General features: G+C 34.8%; 1 protein-coding gene across 2 annotated transcripts in view; it reads right to left on the reverse strand.

Annotated features, from left to right (window-relative positions):
• Window positions 1-22,047, reverse strand: part of kek5 (leucine-rich repeat, immunoglobulin-like domain-containing kekkon 5 protein) — a 524,846-nt gene that overhangs the window by 15,812 nt on the left and 486,987 nt on the right. For both annotated transcript variants that reach the window (XM_075300232.1, XM_075300233.1), the window contains one exon: window positions 6,812-9,152. In XM_075300232.1, coding sequence (XP_075156347.1) covers window positions 6,812-8,393 — 1,582 coding nt within the window. In that variant the 5' untranslated portion in view covers window positions 8,394-9,152. The remainder of the gene's footprint in view (window positions 1-6,811; window positions 9,153-22,047) is intronic.

Below are 22,047 nucleotides of genomic sequence, written 5' to 3' on the forward strand. Positions count from 1 at the left end.
GAGTACAACTGATGCTATCGTCAACTATGACAATTTTGGTTGAAATCAATTCAGATTTATATATAGCTCCCTTTATAAGTTTCGTCCGATTTTGATTCTTATGATCACCAAAGTTTCATTCCGATTCTCTTGCAATTTTGCATTGAGGGTAGAATTAATATTTTAGCAAATTGTGCCAAATTTTTTTTTCAAATTAGCTACGATTTAGATAAAGTTCCCATATATATGTAAGCCTGATTTTGGGAAATTTCATATTTATTCGCAGTTTATTTCATTGGAATTTTACACCAGTTGACTTGACTGTTCACGATAGAACCGCAATGTCTGCTATTTCTGTGAAAATGTTCACGTTTTTTGGTCTTCAGGTATTTCCGAGCCATTTTACACATTCGTCATGTTTCGTATATCCGTCCATTCTCCCAAAATCTTGAATCTCATCACAGCCATGACGGCTACGCTCTTGATCTGAACCTCTATAGGTCTGGTTGACGTGGCCTTCATTACTCCAGTTATCCCAAGTCTACATATCCGTTGGACCCCTTGTACAATTTCTAAGTTGCACTTTCTCTCCATTGATGTCCACCAGACTATCGACGCAAATGCCAGGATTGGTCTTTTTATGCTCTTGGATTCAGGCCCCGCTCTTCCGAACACAAAAAAATTTCACGAAAAATTTTCCAATTAAAATTTTAATTGAGTTTTAAAAAATATTCATTAAAAAATTTAATTGATTCAACAAATTTTTGAATTGAAACAAAAATCAATCACAAAAATATTTATATCAATTAATTTTTTAATTGGATCAATTAACTTTTTAATTGACCTTCAATTAATTTTTTAATTGATACTATCATTTCTGTGATAGTATCATTTCAATTAAAAATTAATTGGATCAATTAATTTCGTGATTGAATCAGAAAAAAATTTTTTTGTGTGTAAGCAAACAGTTGAAACTACTATCAACAATTTCTTTGTATATTTTCAGGCGCTCCATATGCTCAACTGACAACACTATAGTATACAAATATAGTATTTGATTATTTTTTAAAGCTTCGAATCCATCCCTAATATTAATTTGAATTCGATTCAACAATTATAAAAAGAAAATTATTAGAGCATAAGAGGAGGAGAAGAATGAAAATGTGGAGCAATATGACATGAGAGATAAGTTCACCACTTGCGGTAACATAATGAACTGAAAAGTCTAAGTGAGCCTAAAATAGCGGGATACCACTCACTATACCTAACTTCATCTAATCTAACATGACGAAATGTGGCACAAAATTATATAAAGAATGGCATTCCGTCGCATACTAAAAAGGTGGCAAATGTGCACATTGGCACAACGGTAACACTGGCTGTTGTCCATCCAATATTATAATGTGTACTGAGTAGAATTTCTGTCCACACTTGAAATGCATAAATTACATGGAAATGGTGCAATTCATATCAAAACATTTCATATGCAAAAAGTATTTGGGAACATCATTTTGATTATTTTAGGCTTGGATGTCGCATGAATTCCCACAACAAATGTTGAAAAGTTGTCAACGTTGGGAATGATTTTCTTGTTGAACGAACGAACGAGCTTTTATAAATTTTCACAACAAATATATCAGTGATTCACAAATACTTTAAATAATCCATGTCATTCGAACTGAGAGTACACACATTACCACCTACAATTCATGGACTTTCCCATAACCATTCCCATTTTGTTTGTGTGTGAATACATTTATTTGTCAGTATTTTATGTTTTCGTAAAACTTTTCATTGCACATTGTGCAACCAAAAAAGGACTAGGTAAATTTATTGGGAAAAAAAAAACTTTGTGAAACAAGTGCAAAGTTGTAGATAAAGGTTTCTTTATGGCAATATCCCTGAAAGATTCCATGGAACTTTTGTTGTGAAATAGGGTCAAGCACTTGTTACAGTTAAAGAGTAAGAGCCCAAAACAAAATTCCCAAAAGTAGGTGTTGTCGTTCCAAATTGAAACCAACAATAAACGGGTGAAATTAATCCGGCCACTAAACCCAAAGATTTGCCACAATCCCACCTACAAACAGAAACTAAAAATGGGCTTCTTTTATCTGGGAATTATGAATACATCACATCATCCAATGTTCCAGATCTTTCAAGAGCTTCGCATTCATATACGATGACGTTGCCACTCCATTGTTTTGGCTTTTTCTTCAGTCAAACGAAAAGAACAAATAAACATAAAAAGTACATATTGGCCAAATGGGTTATTGCGATATAAATGTGAGAAGTTCAAAAACGCATTTTTGAGAAAATTTTGAAATTCTCAAAAATGTCACCGGTAACATATTACTGAGAGGAGATCAGTGTTGCCAGAATTGTTTCACCACAAACCAAGCTAGGGTATCCACCAGGGCTGTGGAGTCGAGCCAATTTTGCTCGACTCCGACTCCAGCATTTTTCATCAGCTCGACTCCGACTCCGGGTAATATAACTAAATCTCATTTTAATACCACTAATTTGTAGTTCTATTGTGGGGGTACCGTAAGTGGATCGATCGTTTTTATTTATGTGTGCAAAAAAAAGGTCTTAATTGCACATTAGATGCCAATTGAACTCTATATTTTAAATTTAGGGCAATGTTTAATAAATAAAATAATGATATAAATACCCATCATAATATGAGAAGATACCAACAGTATATGTATTTGTGGACCAAAATTATTGATACTATCTCAAATCCTTTAAATTTGTTGCGAGCTATATAAAGGTTTATATTCCCATATGCATGAATTTGAATCTGAATCGATTTAGACAAAATTGTATATACTTCTACAAAATCTATGTACTTTAAATTTAAATCTACCGTTATGGGACGTAACACAATTTTAACAAAAAATAAAAATGCAAGGAAAGTCCAAAGTCGGACGGGCCGATTATAATATACTCTGCACAACTTTGTATTTGGATCTACATTTTGATAAAATCTCAAATCAGACTTTTACAAAATCTCGGGCAATATTTGGAAAATATTTATAATTGTTTAGTCAATTTCGCAAAAATGCATTTATGATTCATTCACTGAAAAATTTGAAAATTTGAGTCATTTCTACAAGTTTTCGACTTAGCAGTGAGTATCAGTGAGCATACAATTTTAGAAAAATGTGTGTCTAGTAAATAAAATTTTGCAGAATTTTATATAGAAATAAAATTTTGCAAAATTTTCTACAGAAACAAAATTTTGACTAAATTTTCTATAGAAATAAAATTTTGACCAAATATATAGAAATAAAATTTTGAATAAAATTTTTATAGAAATAAAATTTGGCAAAATTTTTTATAGCAATAAAAGTGAAAAAATTATCAATAGAAATGCAATTAAAAAAAAAATTGTGTAGCAAACAAAATTTTGCAAAATTTTCTATAGAAATAAAATTTTGCAAAATATTCTATAGAAACAAAATTTTGACTATATTTTCTACAGAAATAAAATTTTGCGAAAAAAATATTTCTATAGTAATAAAATGTTGAATACATTTTTTATAGCAGTATCAGTGAGCATCAGTAAGAAAAAAAATTTTTTGAGAAAATTTGCTATAGAAATAAAATTTGACAATTTTTTCTTATAGAAATAAAATTTTGGAAAAATTATAAATACAAATACAATTTTAGAAAAATTTTTGTGTAGTAAACAAAATTCTGCAAAATATTCTACAGAAACAAATTTTGACTAAATTTTCTATAGAAATAAAATTTTGACAAAATTTTCTATGGAAATAAAATTTTGACCAAATTTTCTAATAAAAAAAATCTATTACTATAAAATTTTGGCAAAATTTTCTATAGAAATAAAATTTTCACCAAATTTTCTAATACAAAAATTTATTACTATAAAATTTTGGCAAAATTTTCTATAGAAATAAAATTTTGACTTAAAGTTTTATAGAACTAAAATTATTAATAGAAATAAAATTTTGAAAAAATGTTTGTGTAACAAACCAAATTTTGCAAAATTTTCTATAGAAATAAAATTTTGACTAAATTTTCTATAGAAAAAAATATTTCTATAGTAGTAAAATTTTGAATAAATTTTTTATAGAAATAAAATGTTGACAAAATTTGCTATAGAAATATAATGTTGACAAAACTTTTTATAGAAATAACATTTTGACAAAATTTTCTATAAAAAAAAAACAACTTTGAAAAAATTTTCTGTCAATATTCCACATATGTATATTGCCTTAAAATAAAACAAAAAAAAAAAAAATAACGATTGTTCGAAATATTTCAAATGAATTGATATGGGCATTAAAATGGATCGATACAGCCCATCTGCTAGTCTAACATTCTAGGAAACATAAAAAGATAGCCGTAATTGGAAGTAGATTTTCATTTACAATCATGCTGTACATTGATCGAATGAATAACGCAATGGAAACTAATTTGCGTAAAAACTTGCTTAGTTACAAAAATGTGAAGTGTTTTAAAAAATTTGGTTTAGCCGGAGTCGGAGTCGGGCAAAATTTTTACGACTCCGACTCCAGCAAAATCTTCAGACTCCGACTCCAAGACTCCGACTCCGGCTCCACAGCCCTGGTATCCACACGAAAAACTACAAAAGCTCACCTGACAGCTGACCGGTTTATTGCTGTCACAGCATTCATTTTATTGTTTACAAGCTTACAAAATAATTTAGATCTATTGCATTCAGAAATAAAGTTATTGGTGATGGAATTCAAGCTTGATAGTGTGATTGCTTTGGACGAAAACCAAAAAGGGTAACAACACCAGAAATGATCCGATAAATGGAACCCAGAGCTGAACATATAGCAAGAAGAATTACAATGCTTATTGAAAGATTTACTTGAACTAATGCCATTGCAGTTCTAAAACGCGTAAAAGCTCACCAAGGTAAAAAAAACTGTTATGGCGACTTCTATTCGAATGAAAGGTGCAATATTTTCGAAATTGATTGCAAAATATATGAAGAACACTGTCATAGCTTCAAATATCATGAATTAACAGTATGTTTTGGATGGCACTCACGAAGAATCTCGCGAGTCACGAAAGCTCTCATTACTCACGCAAAATCGCAATTCATTCAAGAAAATTTTAATAACTCACCGTTGAGACGCATGCAACGCTTGAAGATTACTTTTGAGACAGTGAATGAACAGTGATAAGAGAGAAGTTCACCAATGTGGTATCACAATGGACTGAATAGTCTAAGTGAGCCTGATACATCGGGCTGCCACCTAACCTATCATCGTATGCATTATTTCGTTCGTGAGCGGCTTTTTTTCGTGAGTGTATTTCTCCGAAATTCGTTACTCACGCACACTCACGAAGAGAATATGTTCGTAACTCACGCTCGCGCACTACATTTGATTGCTTATTCACGCTCAAGTACTCTCACACCATTGTCATCAGTGTGACTCACATCTTACGCATGAGTCACGAAAATGTTGGTGAGTCACCAAATACATACCTTTCTGCAGCCCTGAGGAGACAAACTTTTGTGCCGCATACCAAGGACATTCCAACAGGACTCAGTACACGCCAACCAAGAATGATCAATCAATCTTTAAAAAGGAGACCCCTCGGTCCCTACTATGGTCACCGGATTATAATCCTTTTGACTTTTGCTCCTGGGGCATTTAAGAGAGTAAGGTTGGCGCAAAAAAATTTTGAGTTTCACCGGGAATAGCACAGAACCTCTTTTGTCCAGCATGTCATGGTCAATATGTTGGTCGTTTGAAATTGAAACCTAAACTGAATCTAAAATTTGCTAATATTTCCAAATTTTATTTTTTTATTTTTGAAGAATAAAATCAAAAAGCTTTACTTTGTTGCATTATATATCAGACACCCCAAGAAATATTGAAACAAAAATTATTTTTATCGTGTTAATATCGGAATATAGCGCATCTTCATTTGACGGATAGAAGGACGGCTAACGCTAGGTTCACATGTTACATCATTCATTTCAATCAATGGTACACATAATTGATAAAGATTCGAACCAATACTTAGGTGTGTTACAAACAGGCGGACAATATTTTTATATTCACTCTCTTACACAGAAAAAAAATCACGAAAAATTTTCCAATTAAAGTCTTAATTGAGTTCAAAAAGTATTGAATTTAAAATTTCAACAAATTTTCTAATTGAAACAAAAATTAACCACAAAAATAATTAATAATTGTATCAATAAATTCTTTAATTGGATCAATTATTTTTTTAATTGATACTATCATTTCTGTGATTGGAGACATTTCAATTAATTTCGTGATTGAAGACAAAAATATTTTTGTGTGCGTATGGTGCGGTTGAGGGGAAGCACCAATGGTCACTATGTCTTACCTGCCTTCAGGATAATCTCTATTTCTTCGCATCCATTTACAAGAGTGAAGAATGTGATGAATAAATTTACATTTTTTATCCATGTAGTACGTAACCCTAATGTCATAACCCATTGTGACTGATATTTGAACTTTGTGGCACAACCAAGTTAAAGCAAACAGCTCCAGTTTCTGGGCCATTTTTGGTTTTTTGTTTTTGCCGTGGTTTTACTTTGTGTAAAATATCCTTTCATCTCTCAATCACTTATTTTCACACACCTCAACCTACACCTACACATATACAGACTGTTGATGGAAACAATCTTATACCCCTCGCACATGGACGTGCAAATGTTTGTATTTGTCTGTCTGTCTGATGAATCTCATGTCACAGAGTTTATCCTCCATCAGTGTGTTGTGGATCGAAGGGGGAGGGGCTGCAGGAGTGCGTGCTATGAAATTTGTGAATGAATGTATGTGGAAGGACTTACCAAATTGCGTTTCATCCAACAAAGTCTTCTTTATCTCATGACCATCATCACCGCTGCTACCAACACCATCAATATTTTCCAATTCTGTACGCCTTGGCGGCTTTTCAACGGGATTAACTTCAGTCAAGAGACTCTTCTGCATTTCCATGATGACGGAACCCTCGAGCATTGATGTGTGTGTTTTGTCCATTTTCGAGGAGATTAATCCATTCTCACTTAGCATTGTTGTATCCTTCTGATAGGTTTTCGAGCGACGACAATACCAACATATGACGAGAATAATCACGATTAGCAACAGTAGCAATGTGGTCGCAATCAAGCCAATGATGAGTAAAATATTGGGCTCTGTATCCGATGATGAGGTACTAATGCCGTGTATGCGATTTTTCCCAGAGCCATTGAGAGGGCTATAGTAGTCACCATTGATGATCAATTGGAATTCAGCTTCGGCTCGACCACCTCGATTGTCGGCAATGCAAGTGTATGAACCTTTGTCACTGGATCGGACGCCAAATATGCGTAGCTCGGAATTTAGGGTATTGGGGCTCTCGGCCCGATGTTGTTCCACGGAATTTAAGATTTTGAAACGACCATCATTGGGATTAATGGGCCTTTTGTTATAAAGCCAAGTAACATTGGGCCGGGGAGAACCTTCTATGCGGCACGGCAGTGTAATATTGTCTGAATGGACATCAACATAGGTACTTTCGGAGCCCAGTATTTTTGGCTTACAAGCAAAATTTTCCGAGGGAATCTCATTCCATAGTTTACCCTTCAGATGTTTGGGTTCATTGCAATCCGTTGGCGGGGTATAGAGACGATTTGCCAAGGCGAAATCTCGGAATTCTTGTAATTCGCAAGTACAATTCCAGGGATTAGAGGCCAATGATAAATGGACCAATTTAGGAGTTCTCTGGAAGGTTTCTCGACGCAAAACTGTCAGCTCATTTGATTCCAAGTACACAGCAGACAACACAGGCAATGTCCCAAAGGCATGGATATCAATACGCTTGAGGCGATTATTTTTGAACTCCACCCGTGATAGGAACGGCAATTCCACAAAGAGATGATTATCCAAGGCCTCGATTTGATTGTTGTTCATTACCAGATTGCGCAGCTTAACCAGCCCATTAAAGGTTCCCACATGTAGGATTTTTATGAAATTATGGGACAAATCCAATTCAATGAGTATCGTCAGACCCCTAAGGGCATCTCGGTTCAACTCTTGTATGGTGCAATTTTTCAGGAAGATCTTATGTAAATTCTGTAAATTGGCCTCACTAAATTCCTCTCTCCTTAGCTCTGGTATCATATTGTTCGACAGATCAATGACCTGCAATTCATTGCTCAGGTCATTTGGAATGGTAAACAGCTGTTTGTTCTTGCAATCGGCGGTCTTCTTCCCCGAATTCCAATGGCAATGGCAATTACTGCAATTCTGCATCCAATCCGAATTGCCCTGCACTATGCCGGTGAAGATTAGTAAACTCGTTAGGAAGAGAATTTGTGTAAACCAATGACAGAGGCTCGGCGATAGTCTTCCCTTGGCGCTGGGGCTGCTCAAGTGTTTTAGAGTAGCCATTATGTGGGTGGTGGGTGTGGTGTGTAGAGGTGCAGATCTAGTCTTCAAGTGGCTTAATTGAAACTTGCTGAGGATCTCATTAAATGTCTCTAAAATGTGATTACGGCAAACAGACCGTGGTCTGTCTGTCTAGCTATCCCGTTGCCGGCAGTGACAGGCAAGTGTCCTCTTATTTAGGCCAATTTATGAGGTGGTTGCAAGCTCCCACCCCGCTATTGGATATGCTTTGGTGAAATTTCCTTCCCAACTCGTTAATTCCTGTGGAATGTTCAATGGTTATAAAGCACAAGCAACCATCTATTAAAAAGGATCCGAAACAACAATCCAATGTTGCTGGCAAGACAGGACAAGCACAGGACTATTATGATGTTGGCGTTCTCGTTGATGGTTCTGGTTCTGGTGCTGGTTGATGTTCGAAACGGTTGACTGTCACTTTTGTCGTCGTTGTGGTGGCTGGGTGGCGGGAATTGTGGTGTCTCTATCCTTTACACTTTACACTTCTTATTAATTAATGTCCTTGTCGGTGTTTTTTGTTTTTTCTCTTCGTGCTTTTGTAACGGATTGTGATGTTGGTGGTGGCACAATGGTGTTGTTGTAGTTGGTTGGTTTGTTGGTGCTAATGGGAGGTGTTGCCGCGTTGTTGACACTCCTTTAAATGTCAGCATTTGCCAGTGGATTTACAGTTGGTAATTACCATAATACCATCGTAGCATTGAATTCTTATAGCCGCCACAAATACATTAACGTTCTTCACCCACACTGCAAAGAGAAACGATCAAAGAGAGAACAATTTAATATTAGTAAACTACGTAAATTCGTCATTTGTCTGAAGCTGTCATTAATAAAAACTGAAAACGAAATGAAAGGACCTCGAAACTATTACAATGTACGAAGAAACGAATTATTATTCTTCAATCTACTCAAAAGCATTTGGTAGCTTTCGAAAGGCCAATGGCTAAAATTAGTCAAAAATATCCATGGAGGTACTAATCGCTGAAAAGTTGCACAATGGATTCTTAATCCAGAAATTATGGCAACTAGAAATAAGTATCCAGCAGAAAAAAACGGAAGTGGTGCTAAATTGAATCAGAGGCGATAAATTTTATGTAAGATTATCATAGGGCGAAAGTCGTTCTTTTTTTGTATTTTTTCACAACGATATTAACCTTCAAAGAAGAGCGTGAAGGTAAATTCAGAATTTACACGCAAAGAAAAAACGTTTGGAAAACGTGTACCGAAAACGTTTTTCTTTTGTTAGAGTTTTTTTGAATTGCTTCGAAAATTTTAAACTTTTATCACCAAAAAAAATTCGTTGTTACACAATTTTTATTTTTTCAATAACAAAACAAGTATATACGGCCGTAAGTTCGGCCAGGCCGAATCTTATGTACCCTCCACCATGGATTGCGTAGAAACTTCCACGAAAGACTGTTATCCACAAATTTCAACTCACTCGGATGAAATTTGCTCCTCCAAGAGGCTCCAAAACCAAATCTCGGGATCGGTTTATATGGGGGCTATAAATGATTATAGACTGATATGGACCACTTTTGGCATGGTTGTTAAATATCACCAAGTACCAAATTTCAACGAGATCGGATGAATTTTGCTTCTCCAAAAGGCACACTAAAAAAAAGCATGCCCGGTTCCAAAGATTTTGTCTTTACTTTAAAAAATTTGGTATTGATTCCGAGCCAAAGAAGCGGAGAATACAAGTAAGGATACTTTTAAGACACAATTCTCTCTTAAATTTGGGTTTTGTGTACTTGCTTCTAGGAAGCAAATTTAAATTTTTCGCTTTCTCAGCTTATTTTCTTCATATGCTATCAAAGTCCTTTAAAAACGAGTTAAGGACAACTTTATTTTCCAAATTAAGATTCGACATCCAGTAGAAATTATGCTATGCTTCAAGTAAAAACATCTTTAAAATAAAGTTTTGAAAACATGTCCTAAATTTGAACGATTTTTTGCTTTATAATCAAGACGCAAAAAGGCAACAAATTTAAAGACAAATTCATTAAATTTAAAGAATTTTTCTGAATTATTAAAGTCAAATTGACCTTAGCCCAAACATTTTTTCTTTCGTGTTATGATACTCATTTTTAAGTCAAATCACTTAATTATAAGGACTTTACGACTTCATTAAAAAGTTTATCGACTTTTGGACAAGGAAAAAAACTTTATATTAGAGAAATGCGTCTTCTATGCTAAGCAAAATTTGCATTCGTATTTTAAAGACATGAAATCTTTGACCTCACGACAATATTTTTTTCAGTGCACCGGAGGTCAAATCTGGCGATCGGTTTATATGTGAGTTATATATAATTATGGACTGATAGGAACCAATTCCTGCATGGTTGTTGGATACCATATACTAAAATCACGTACCAAATTTCAACCGAATGGGAAGAATTTTGCTCTTCCAAGGTGCTCCGGAGGTCAAATCTTGGGATCGGTTTATATGGGGCCTATATATAATTATGGACCGACATCGACCAATTTTTGCATGGGTGTTTGAGGCCATATATTAACATCACGTACCAAATTTCAAAAGAATCAGATGAATTTTGGTCTTCCAAGAGGCTCCGGAGGTCAAATCTGGTGATCGGTTTATATGGGGGCTATATATAATTATGGACCGATATGGACCAATTTTTGCAACGTTGTTACAGACCATATAATAACACCATTTACCAAATTTCAGCCGGAACGGATGAAATTTGCTTCTCTTAGAGCAATCGCAAGCCAAATTTGGGGTTCCGTTTATATGGGGGCTATACGTAAAAGTGGACCGATATGGACCAATTTTTGCATAGTTGTTACAGACCATATACTAACACCATGTACCAAATTTCAGCCGGAACCCACTTTTGCATGCAAGGCGGGCGTAGCAACCACTGCTTCACGGTGCCCAACTAAATGTATGTTTCTGTTACATAAAGTTTGTTTAATCGGCTCGTGGGCGCCGCAAACTATGCTATATATATCAATCCCTCGGTTTACGTTGTTTCAATTTACGTCGTCAAATTTTTTGTTCCCCCCCCCCCACTTCGTTTACGTCGCCCTTCGATTTACTTTTTTCCAACATTATCAGAAACGCCTTCCATAAGTGAAATAAGTACCAACGATGATGACATCGCAACATTTATTTCTGAAATTCTTACCGAAAATTCGTCAAATTCTGGGCTCAACAATTTTGTTGCCATTGTTTCAATTTGGATTGGGATATACATGCATTCACTTCACTTTACCCAGCCACTTATGTTAAGGACATTTTAATTCGTTCAATTTTGGCTAAACAAAATAAATTGTCCGGCAACAACAACGAACCCCTTTTGAAATTATACAGCATCTGGAATATGAAAAAATAAATCCTTATGGCCTTAATGTCCTTTTCCCTTTTGGAGTTTTAGGCAATTATGAGGACAGTTCAAGTCCCATAGGCAGCTGATGTTTATTTTACTGTTCTACCATGGTTAGTTATGGCAATAGCTATTGTTGTTGTTGTTGTTGTTATTCTTCGGTCCAACATGAAAATGAAAAATTACAACCTTTGACAAATGGCCCTGATATGCTTTCATTTGTCGGCTTGTCATGGATTTGTTTTAATCAGTAACTCTTTAAGACTTCATTTGTCATGAACATTTAGACGACACATTTGCATCTCTGCCACTGGCTTGGTTTGTGTGAATCTAAATTATGCCATGATTCGGATCGGATTTATTTCTGTATTTGCTAGTAGGCTTAGCAGTCGGCAATGGCAGCATCATGATATATCCATAACATTAATTAACTAATACCACTGTGGAAAATCTTCATAAAAGCATTGGCCTATTGGCAAAGGCTCTAAAATGATTTAAAATTTTAATAAACGACTTAACACTGTATTGTAAATCGTGTCCATCACATGCCCACATTTTACATTAGGTTAATTAATGTTAAAAGATTTTCAAACGATTTGTAAGAAGAAATTATAGACTTCACTTAAATGAGAGTTAAGTTGAATGGAAAATGTTTTTATTTGTAATAAATATATTATATATGTAAGCGGCAAACCAACTTTAAACCTATGTTCTAAAGGGTGATTTGTTAAGAGCTTGATAACTTTTAAAAAAAAAAAAACGCCTAAAATTTGCAAAATCTCATCGGTTCTTTATTTGAAACGTTAGATTGGTCCATGACATTTACTTTTTGAAGATAATTTCATTTAAATGTTGACCGCGGCTGCGTCTTAGGTGGCCCATTCGGAAAGTCCAATTTTGGGCAACTTTTTCGAGCATTTCGGCCGGAATAGCCCGAATTTCTTCGGAAATGTTGTCTTCCAAAGCTGGAATAGTTGCTGGCTTATTTCTGTAGACTTTAGACTTGACGTAGCCCCACAAAAAATAGTCTAAAGGCGTCAAATCGCATGATCTTGGTGGCCAACTTACCGGTCCATTTCTTGAGATGAATTGTTCTCCGAAGTTTTCCCTCAAAATGGCCATAGAATCGCGAGCTGTGTGGCATGTAGCGCCATCTTGTTGAAACCACATGTCAACCAAGTTCAGTTCTTCCATTTTTGGCAACAAAAAGTTTGTTAGCATCGAACGATAGCGATCGCCATTCACCGTAACGTTGCGTCCAACAGCATCTTTGAAAAAATACGGTCCAATGATTCCACCAGCGTACAAACCACACCAAACAGTGCATTTTTCGGGATGCATGGGCAGTTCTTGAACGGCTTCTGGTTGCTCTTCACTCCAAATGCGGCAATTTTGCTTATTTACGTAGCCATTCAACCAGAAATGAGCCTCATCGCTGAACAAAATTTGTCGATAAAAAAACGGATTTTCTGCCAACTTTTCTAGGGCCCATTCACTGAAAATTCGACGTTGTGGCATATCGTTCGGCTTCAGTTCTTGCACGAGCTGTATTTTATACGGTTTTACACCAAGATCTTTGCGTAAAATCTTCCATGTGGTCGAATAACACAAACCCAATTGCTGCGAACGGCGACGAATCGACATTTCACGGTCTTCAGCAACACTCTCAGAAACAGACGCAATATTCTCTTCTGTACGCACTGTACGCATTCGTGTGGTTGGTTTAATGTCCAATAAAGTAAACTGAGTGCGAAACTTGGTCACAATCGCATTAATTGTTTGCTCACTTGGTCGATTATGTAGACCATAAATCGGACGTAAAGCGCGAAACACATTTCGAACCGAACACTGATTTTGGTAATAAAATTCAATGATTTGCAAGCGTTGCTCGTTAGTAAGTCTATTCATGATGAAATGTCAAAGCATACTGAGCATCTTTCTCTTTGACACCATGTCTGAAATCCCACGTGATCTGTCAAATACTAATGCATGAAAATCCTAACTTCAAAAGAATCACCCTTTATAAGTATGAAATATGGATAAATCATATGTACACCCTCAAAAAAAATCGCTTCTTTAACATATGTTCCAAACATATTTTGCAGGAAGCACATATATTATTGGATACTGCCGAAACATTAATATGTTTGTTTTATGTGAGCATATTATATGTTTGGAAGCATTTTGAGTCCAAAAATAGTATATGCTTGGAAGAATTCCTCAAAGAATATTGTGCTCATTCCCTCACATAATTTTCACTTTCACGAAATTTTTGAGTTCTTCGAATCTTTTTCTGTAATACAAATATACTGTTTTTTTTTCTATTCTCTTGGTTCCGAATGTCTATTCTCTTTATTCCGAATACTCATTCTAATATTCAAATTAAATAATATTTAGACTTAAGCATATTAAGTTTTTGGCGGTTTCACAGAAATTGCTCTCATTTCATTCTTTCGCTGTGTTATGTTGATATCTTTTTATTCAACCCTCCCGGTTTCCATCTCTATTTCTTTCTCTATACTAACTCTCTCTCTCTATCTTCGCTCTCTGAATAAAGTATCACAACATATATATGTTTACTCGAAATTTGTAAATTTATATATGTTTACATTCACACATACTATTTTTATGAAACATTCATGCCCCAAACATAATATATTCTAACATATTAAAATATGTGTCCCAAACATTTTGTGTTAGTTTAGGAACATTACATGTTTGCACTTAAATATATTGTGTTTAAAAATTGTGCACCAAACACATTTTGTTTATATCGGAACATATGAAAAACATATTTTTCTAACAGTGTATAAATCATAGATATCTACACTGAAAAAAACGCATGCCCGACTCCAAAGATTTTGGTTTTATTTTAATGATTTTGTTATTGAAGAAGTGAAGAAAGTAGAAGTGATTCATTTAAGCACAAATCTCTTTTAAATTTAAGTTTTGCGTTCATAATTCTTGAAAAAAAGCATTTTTTTTGTTTTCGGGTTTTTTCTTCATGTGCTGTCAAAGTCCTTTAAAACCGGGTTAATGACAACTTCATATTGCTACATATTAAATTGCGGTGAAGATTTTTTCTGGCTACCTTTATACAAATTTCTGGTAGAAGCTCTTAATTACAGAAAAACATTAATTGTAATAAACTCGATTTCCGGCAGACGGTTTATACAAACCATGCTGTACATTTCTTTGTTTTATTTTCAAGAAAAGTAATATTGTAAATATATTATTTAATGTATCTTTTATAACGAAATGTTAAAATAAAGAAATATTGAATTGAAAAAATCTTCTGAAAGATCAAAATATTTATAGTATTTATTAAACTCTTCACATAATCAGTGAACAGGATCGTGATTTTCAAAGTTTGTGCGAAAATACTGAATGCGAAGCAGTTCAAAATTACGAGTAGGTCTTGCCGGTATATTGAATGAGATACTGTTAAGAAGGAACTCAGATTTAAATCTACCATTAATAACATCAATCATAAAACAGATATTCAGCATAGTACGACTACTTTTCAGTGTAGGCAATTTGACAAGTGAGTCTTTCCTTGTAAAATGGCATGGTTTGAGGAGTCCAGTTGTGACGACGTAAACAAAACAGTAGAAATTGCTTTTGTACAGATTCAACACGGTTGCAATGAATTTGATACTGTGGATCCCATATTACAGATCCATATTCAAGGATTAGATGCACAAGTGAAGTGTACAAATCCCTTGTTACAAATGTGTCGGCAAACTCCTTACTCCAGCGTTTGACAAATCCAAGTGATCCATATGATTTATTGACGGTTATAGATATGAGAGATTTAAGATCTAGTCTCTGATCCAACAGTATGTACACGCAGAGAAGGAATATGATCACCTCAAACATGTTTCAAAAGCAAAATGTTATTTTTGTATAGTGATCATGTAACATGTTTGTCACTCAAATGTTATTTTCTCGTCAAATATAACCTGCTTGCCGAAATCAGATACATGATTTCCGAGGAAATAACATGGTTGCGAAAACCATGTTATATGGTCACCACCCAAAAATAACATTTTGCTCTTAAAACATGTTTGAGGTGATCATATTCCTTCTCTGGGTGTACGCAGAAAAAAATATCACCATGATATTTATATAATAACACATAAGTTGATTGAAGTGTAAATTTGTTTTAATTAATAAATTAATTGATACAATTAACTTTTTAATCAAGATAGAAACATTAAGTTTATTAGGTCAATGATTGAACATTTTTAAATTTTTAATTAAAAAGTTAAGTCAGCTAAAAAAAGTGATGGAAATTTGTTTATTTCAAATAATCAATTTTTAATCAAACCTAAAAACTCAGTCATTTAAGAAAGTAATTGAAAACAGTAACGTTTAAAAAATTAGTTGGGTTTTGCAATCAACTAGAGGTGTGCACGTGAGTAACATTTTGTTCACGCTTACGCATACTCACGACGGAGAAATCTTATTCACGCACACTCACGCACGATATTTTTTGGTAGGACTCTCGCTCACGCACGCTCACGAAAAGAAAATTTGTACTCACGCACGAAAATCTTTTAAATGTCCTGACTCACGAAAAATATCGAAAATTCTCGTGACTCACGAATAATTTTATGAGTAATTTACCTATAGACCTGATTGAAAACATGAATATAATTAAAATCGGGAGCGTTATAAAACTCTTTACACCTAGGGTGTAACTAAAATTATAAATGAATTCAACTCGTAAGCATTTTATGTTCGTACGCGGGATTATTTTCGTGAGTGTGTTTTTCGTTACTCAGGCACACTCACGAAAATATTATTTTCGTGACTCAAGCTAACGCACGACATTTGGTTGGTTAATAACACTCACGCCGTTGCCGTCAGCGTGAATCGCGACTCACGCATGAGTCACGACAATCTCGTGTCACGTGCACACCCCTACAATCAACATCAAATAAAGTTTTAATTGAAGCTATTAAGAAATTTTGCTAATGAAATCAATTAATTTTTTAATAAAGTATTTTTTATGCCCAATTAAAACTGTGATTGATACTATCATTTTTGTGATTGAAGACATTTCAGTTAAAAAATATTTGGATTAATAAAATTCGTGATTGAATCAGAACAAAATTTGTTGTGTGTAGTCAATATACAAAAAGTGTACCAATTTAAGGAAGATTTCAAAATTCTGAAGAATTTTCCAGAATTATAAACGACAAGTTGACCTTAGGTAAACAAAATTTCATGCAAAGACATCCAGTTTCAAGTCGAATCACTTAACTATACACGCAAAGAAAAAAAAAACGTTTGGAAAACGTGTACCGAAAACGTTTTTCTTTTGTTAGAGTTTTTTGAATTGCTTCGAAAAGTATACACTTTTATCACCAAAAAAATTCGTTTGTTACAAAATTTATATTTTTTCAGTAAAAAAAGTTATTTTTGAACCAACAACACAGTCCATTTCGTTTATATCAAACACTGTTCTTTTCTAAATTTAGGTCTTTAATAAGACACATTTTACAGTTCATAGTAAAAATTTAATATAGTAGAATGTAATGTTGAAAAATTTTTCGGAATCTTCCGATCATATCTGGAATATATGTAAAAAAAAAAAAAACTTTGGTCGAAGCAGGGATCGAACCCACGACCCTTGGCATGCAAGTCATACGTAGCAACCACTGCTCCACGGTGCCCAACTAAATGTATTTTTCTGTTAAATAAACTTTGTTTAATCGGCTCGTGGGCGCCGCAAGCTATGCTATATAAATATAACTTAGTTATATGGGTAATTGTCTATTGATGACAATAACGGCTACATGGCTCAGTGGATAGTGTGTTGGCTTACAAATTGCATGGTCCGCGGTTCGATTCTCCGTCCAGGCGAAAGGTAAAAAAAATTTTTAAATTTATAAAATTATAATATTTCTTCTACATTGTTTGTGTTACAGAAAAAGGTGCTAAGAACAAAAAAACTTCGTGGAAGTGGGAAAGATGTGAGGGAAAATGCAATTAGCCAGAAAAAAAATTTTTTGAGTTAGTCTTTATGAAATTGTTTTTACATCCTGCAAAAGAATAAACGTTTATCACAAAAAAAATATACTTTTCTTCCAAATACACTTCCTTTCAACGAAAAGCAAATGAGAAACGAACTTTGTTTGTCTAAAATTTCGTTTGGGAGGAAAGAATTATTTTTTTGCGTGTAGGGACAAACTGAGTTCATTGAAAGGTGTATCGTTTTTTTTTTTTTTTTTTGACAAGGAAAAAACAAAATAATAATATCAGAGAAATGCGTCCTTTATGCTAAGCCAAATTGGCATTCGTATTTTAAAAACATGAAATCCTTGGTCTCGCTAGAATATTTGTTTTCAGTGCACTTTTAGAGATATTTGATACACTCAAAAACGTCACTAGCGTTGCTAAGAAAGGATAACCACTGCTAAAAAAAAAGTGATCGGTCAAATCTGGGATTGAACCCACGACCCTTTGGATCATTCAATTTCATAATTGAAGACAAAAAATATTTTTTTTCTGTGTACAATGTGTACAATTCAAGTCATCTAAAAATTCTTTAAGAAACTCATTGTCTCTAACACCATTGATATCTTTAGCTTCACAAGTGCTTCACAAATCGAAGGTAATCCCAAATCCCATTACCATTCTGCCACCTACTGTAACCATTGACCGTAACCACAAAATGCTTACACACTTTGACCACAAGAAATCTATTACGACAATCTCAAAGAAAAATAAAATAAATTTAAAAATTTTCCACAAAATTTACATGGAAATGTAATCGCAATGAATTTTTATGGCTTATGGTCTGGTGAGGGTGATGGGGGAATATAATCAAACCAAAGAAACCACCAGAAACTTGGAAATCAGGCATTAGATTAATTGAGACTAAAATGGGTCATTTGACAAAGTTGATCCAAAGAGGAAACAAAGGAAAAATTGACAAATTGCGATTATTATTGGGTTCCACATCAATTAAGGTTGATATGATGTTGGTAACTTTGTTACCCTTCGTCCGTCTGTCCGTCCGTCTTGCTAGCAAAGGTATTATGATAACTAGGATAACAGCTCATAAATAAACCTTCCCTTTGGCAATAAATATTCACTCAAGAGATCATCACTTTTTACTTTTGCGTAAGTACACTGCAGCTAAAAGAGTATTTATTTATTAAATATTTGCAATTTGCATTGTTCTATGTTCAGTTGTTCAGGATGCAAAAGCAAAAAAAAAAAAACAAAACACAGCAAACAGAAGTGGTAACATAATCCGTGAATGAATGCGCCCAAGGGCACTGTGGTCCATTTCCTCGGCGTTGCTCACAGTTCAATTGCAATAACCACAAAAGTTGCTATACCAGCGCAATGCGCTGCAGTCTAACAATCACCCTTTATTGCATTGCAATTCTAAACTACAACGTAATGATGTGATGATATTTCTTGTATTATTTGCCTGAAGCAAATAAGACAGAGACCCAGGGTGACTGACTGTAGTCTTCGGAAAAAGGAGATGGACTCTATACTACAACTACAGTGTTGACAATGATTGTAATAATGATGCTGTCCATAGTGGTAGTGTCTTTGAAGATGCGGAGATAATGATGATGGCTGTGGAAGCCAGGGCCACCACATTTGCCACATGACAGCATTAAAAAATACAGAAAGTTTTGTATTTCAATTATCGAGATCGCTGGCAAACATCGAAGATATCATAGACAGCGGTAACAACTCTCAATTGAATTCCTAGTCATTCTGAAATGGGATATGGAAAAGGGGTTATCGTTTAGGGAGAACAAAAGACTTCTATGGATTTTTAAATTGCAAAATACTAACAATCCGAACCTCTTCGAATAGACAAATAAGCACAATAATTAAAAATAAATCGAGCTGCCACTTTAACCTAACCAAACCTAATACAAATCGAATAATCTACTATTAGTGAAAAAAAAATGGCAAAGTCGACTTTAATTCTTTCACTACCGAAATAAACCTAATGTTAAAAACTTTAATTTTTCTTCGGTTTTTACTAGTACTAACAACATGCAAAACAAATATTATCATTTTGAGATCCTACCTCAATTACTTCAAAAGCTATATGAGCTTGTGTGAGAAAAAATAAAAAAAGAACTTGAAAAAGTATCAGCTATAGTTTTTGTATAAATGTCAATTTACTAGAATCATACAGTAGAAAAATTGTCTAAAATTTTCATATTTTTCGTTTATTGCTAAAGAAGTTTATAAAAATGTATTTTAGTGCTCAACAACATGGAAAATAATTATAAATTATTTAGATTAAAGCCTCTACTTTAAAATAATATCGAGAAATAAATCGAAACTAGGTGGGAAAATAGAATTTGGTGTCTTTTTCGAATGTCCTTCTATGTGGACATCGGTAGTGGAAGGGTTAAATTAAAGAAGGCTGAGTATTGGATGATACAAAAAGTCCACCTTTCAAAAATTACGAAAGGTGAAAGTCGACTTTTCTCCAAATGTTATAAAATTTAACATTCCAGTAAGACAAATAGAAAGAAAGTTTTTTTGTTTTAAGTTTGTACAAAAAATTTGAAAGATAAAATCAAATTTTGAAAGATAGCCTTTCGACTTTTTAAAATTGGAAAAAGTCAACTGAAGCCTCTTATGAAAAGTTGACCTTTCTCATCGCAATTTTTTAAGATCAATTAGTCGACAAGTCGCTTTTCGATTTTTATACCCTGCGCCACACTGTGGAACAGGGCATATGTTTGCAACACCCAGAAGGAGACGAGATAAACACATGGTGTCTTTGGCAAAAATGCTCAGGGTGGGCTCCTGAGTCGATATAAAGGGTGATACGGTCAAAATTTGGTCAAGGGAAAACGCGTGTAAATCGGTGAAATCGTTTATTTAAAAAATCAAATTAAATTTCTTTTTCAAGTTCAATTAGTATAAAATTCAGGAAAAATATTCAGTTAGGCTTTCGCTTTTCCAAATCCGAATTGCCGGTCCTCACGCTTGACACCTGCCATCAGATTTTGTACAGCCACCTTGTCCACCTTCTTCGCCGCAGAAAGCCAGTTTGCCTTAAACTGCTGCTCGTCCTTAGCAGTTTTTTTGGTCTTCTTTAGGTTCCGCTTGACAATAGCCCAGTATTTCTCAATTGGGTGGAGCTCTGGCGTGTTGGGAGGGTTCTTGTCCTTGGGAACCACCTGCACGTTGTTGGCGACGTACCACTCTATGGCCTTTTTACCGTAATGGCAAGATGCCAAATCCGGCCAAAACAGTAGGGAACAACCGTGTTTCTTCAGGAAAGGCAGCAGACGTTTATTCAAACACTCTTTCACGTAAATTTCTTGGTTGACAGTCCCGGAAGCTATGAAAATGCTGCTTTTCAAGCCATAGGTACAGATGGCTTGCCAAACCAGATATTTCTTTGCGAACTTTGACAGTTTTATGTGCTTGAAAATATCTGCTACCTTTCCCCTTCCTTTTGCCGTATAAAACTTCTGTCCCGGAAGCTGCTTGTAGTCGGCTTTGACGTAGGTTTCGTCGTCCATTACCACGCAGTCAAACTTCGTCAGCATCGTCGTGTACAGCCTCCGAGATCGCGCTTTGGCCGTCGTATTTTGTTTATCATCGCGATTTGGAGTCACTACCTTCTTGTAAGTCGATAGTCCGGCTCGGTTTTTGGCTCGATGCACGGTTGTAGACGATACACCCAGCTTATTTGCGGCATCTCGGAGAGAGAGGTTAGGGTTTCGCTTGAAACTACCGGCAACTCTCTTTGTCGTCTCAGCGGCTTCCGGTTTTCGATTTCCCCCCGATCCAGACTTCCTGGCTGTCGACAAACGTTCCCCAAACACTTTAATTACATTTGCAACGGTTGATTTGGCAACTTTTAGCGATTTTGCCAGCTTTGCGTGCGAGTAACTCGGATTTTCGCGATGCGCGAGCAAAATTTTGATACGCTGCTCTTCTTGCTTGGACGGCATTTTGACAACTGAAGAGTGAATTCCAAAATCAAAATAGGAGCAACATTCTACACACACACACCTTCAAAATGAGGGGTGTTCAGGTTTTTTAAATGCAAAATTGAAAGAAATACGTCAAGTTTATATTGACCAAATTTTGACCGTATCACCCTTTAGCCGTGTCCGTCTGTCCGTGAACACATTTTTGTAATCAAAGTCTAGGTCGCAGTTTTAGAACAATCGACTTCACATTTGGCACAAGTATGTATTTCATACTTGTGGCAGAATTGATTTTGGAAGAAATCGGTTCAGATTTAGATATAGCTCCCATATATATATTTCGCCCGA

This window comes from Haematobia irritans, chromosome 3, assembly GCF_050003625.1.
Source record: "Haematobia irritans isolate KBUSLIRL chromosome 3, ASM5000362v1, whole genome shotgun sequence".
Lineage (NCBI taxonomy): Eukaryota > Metazoa > Arthropoda > Insecta > Diptera > Muscidae > Haematobia > Haematobia irritans.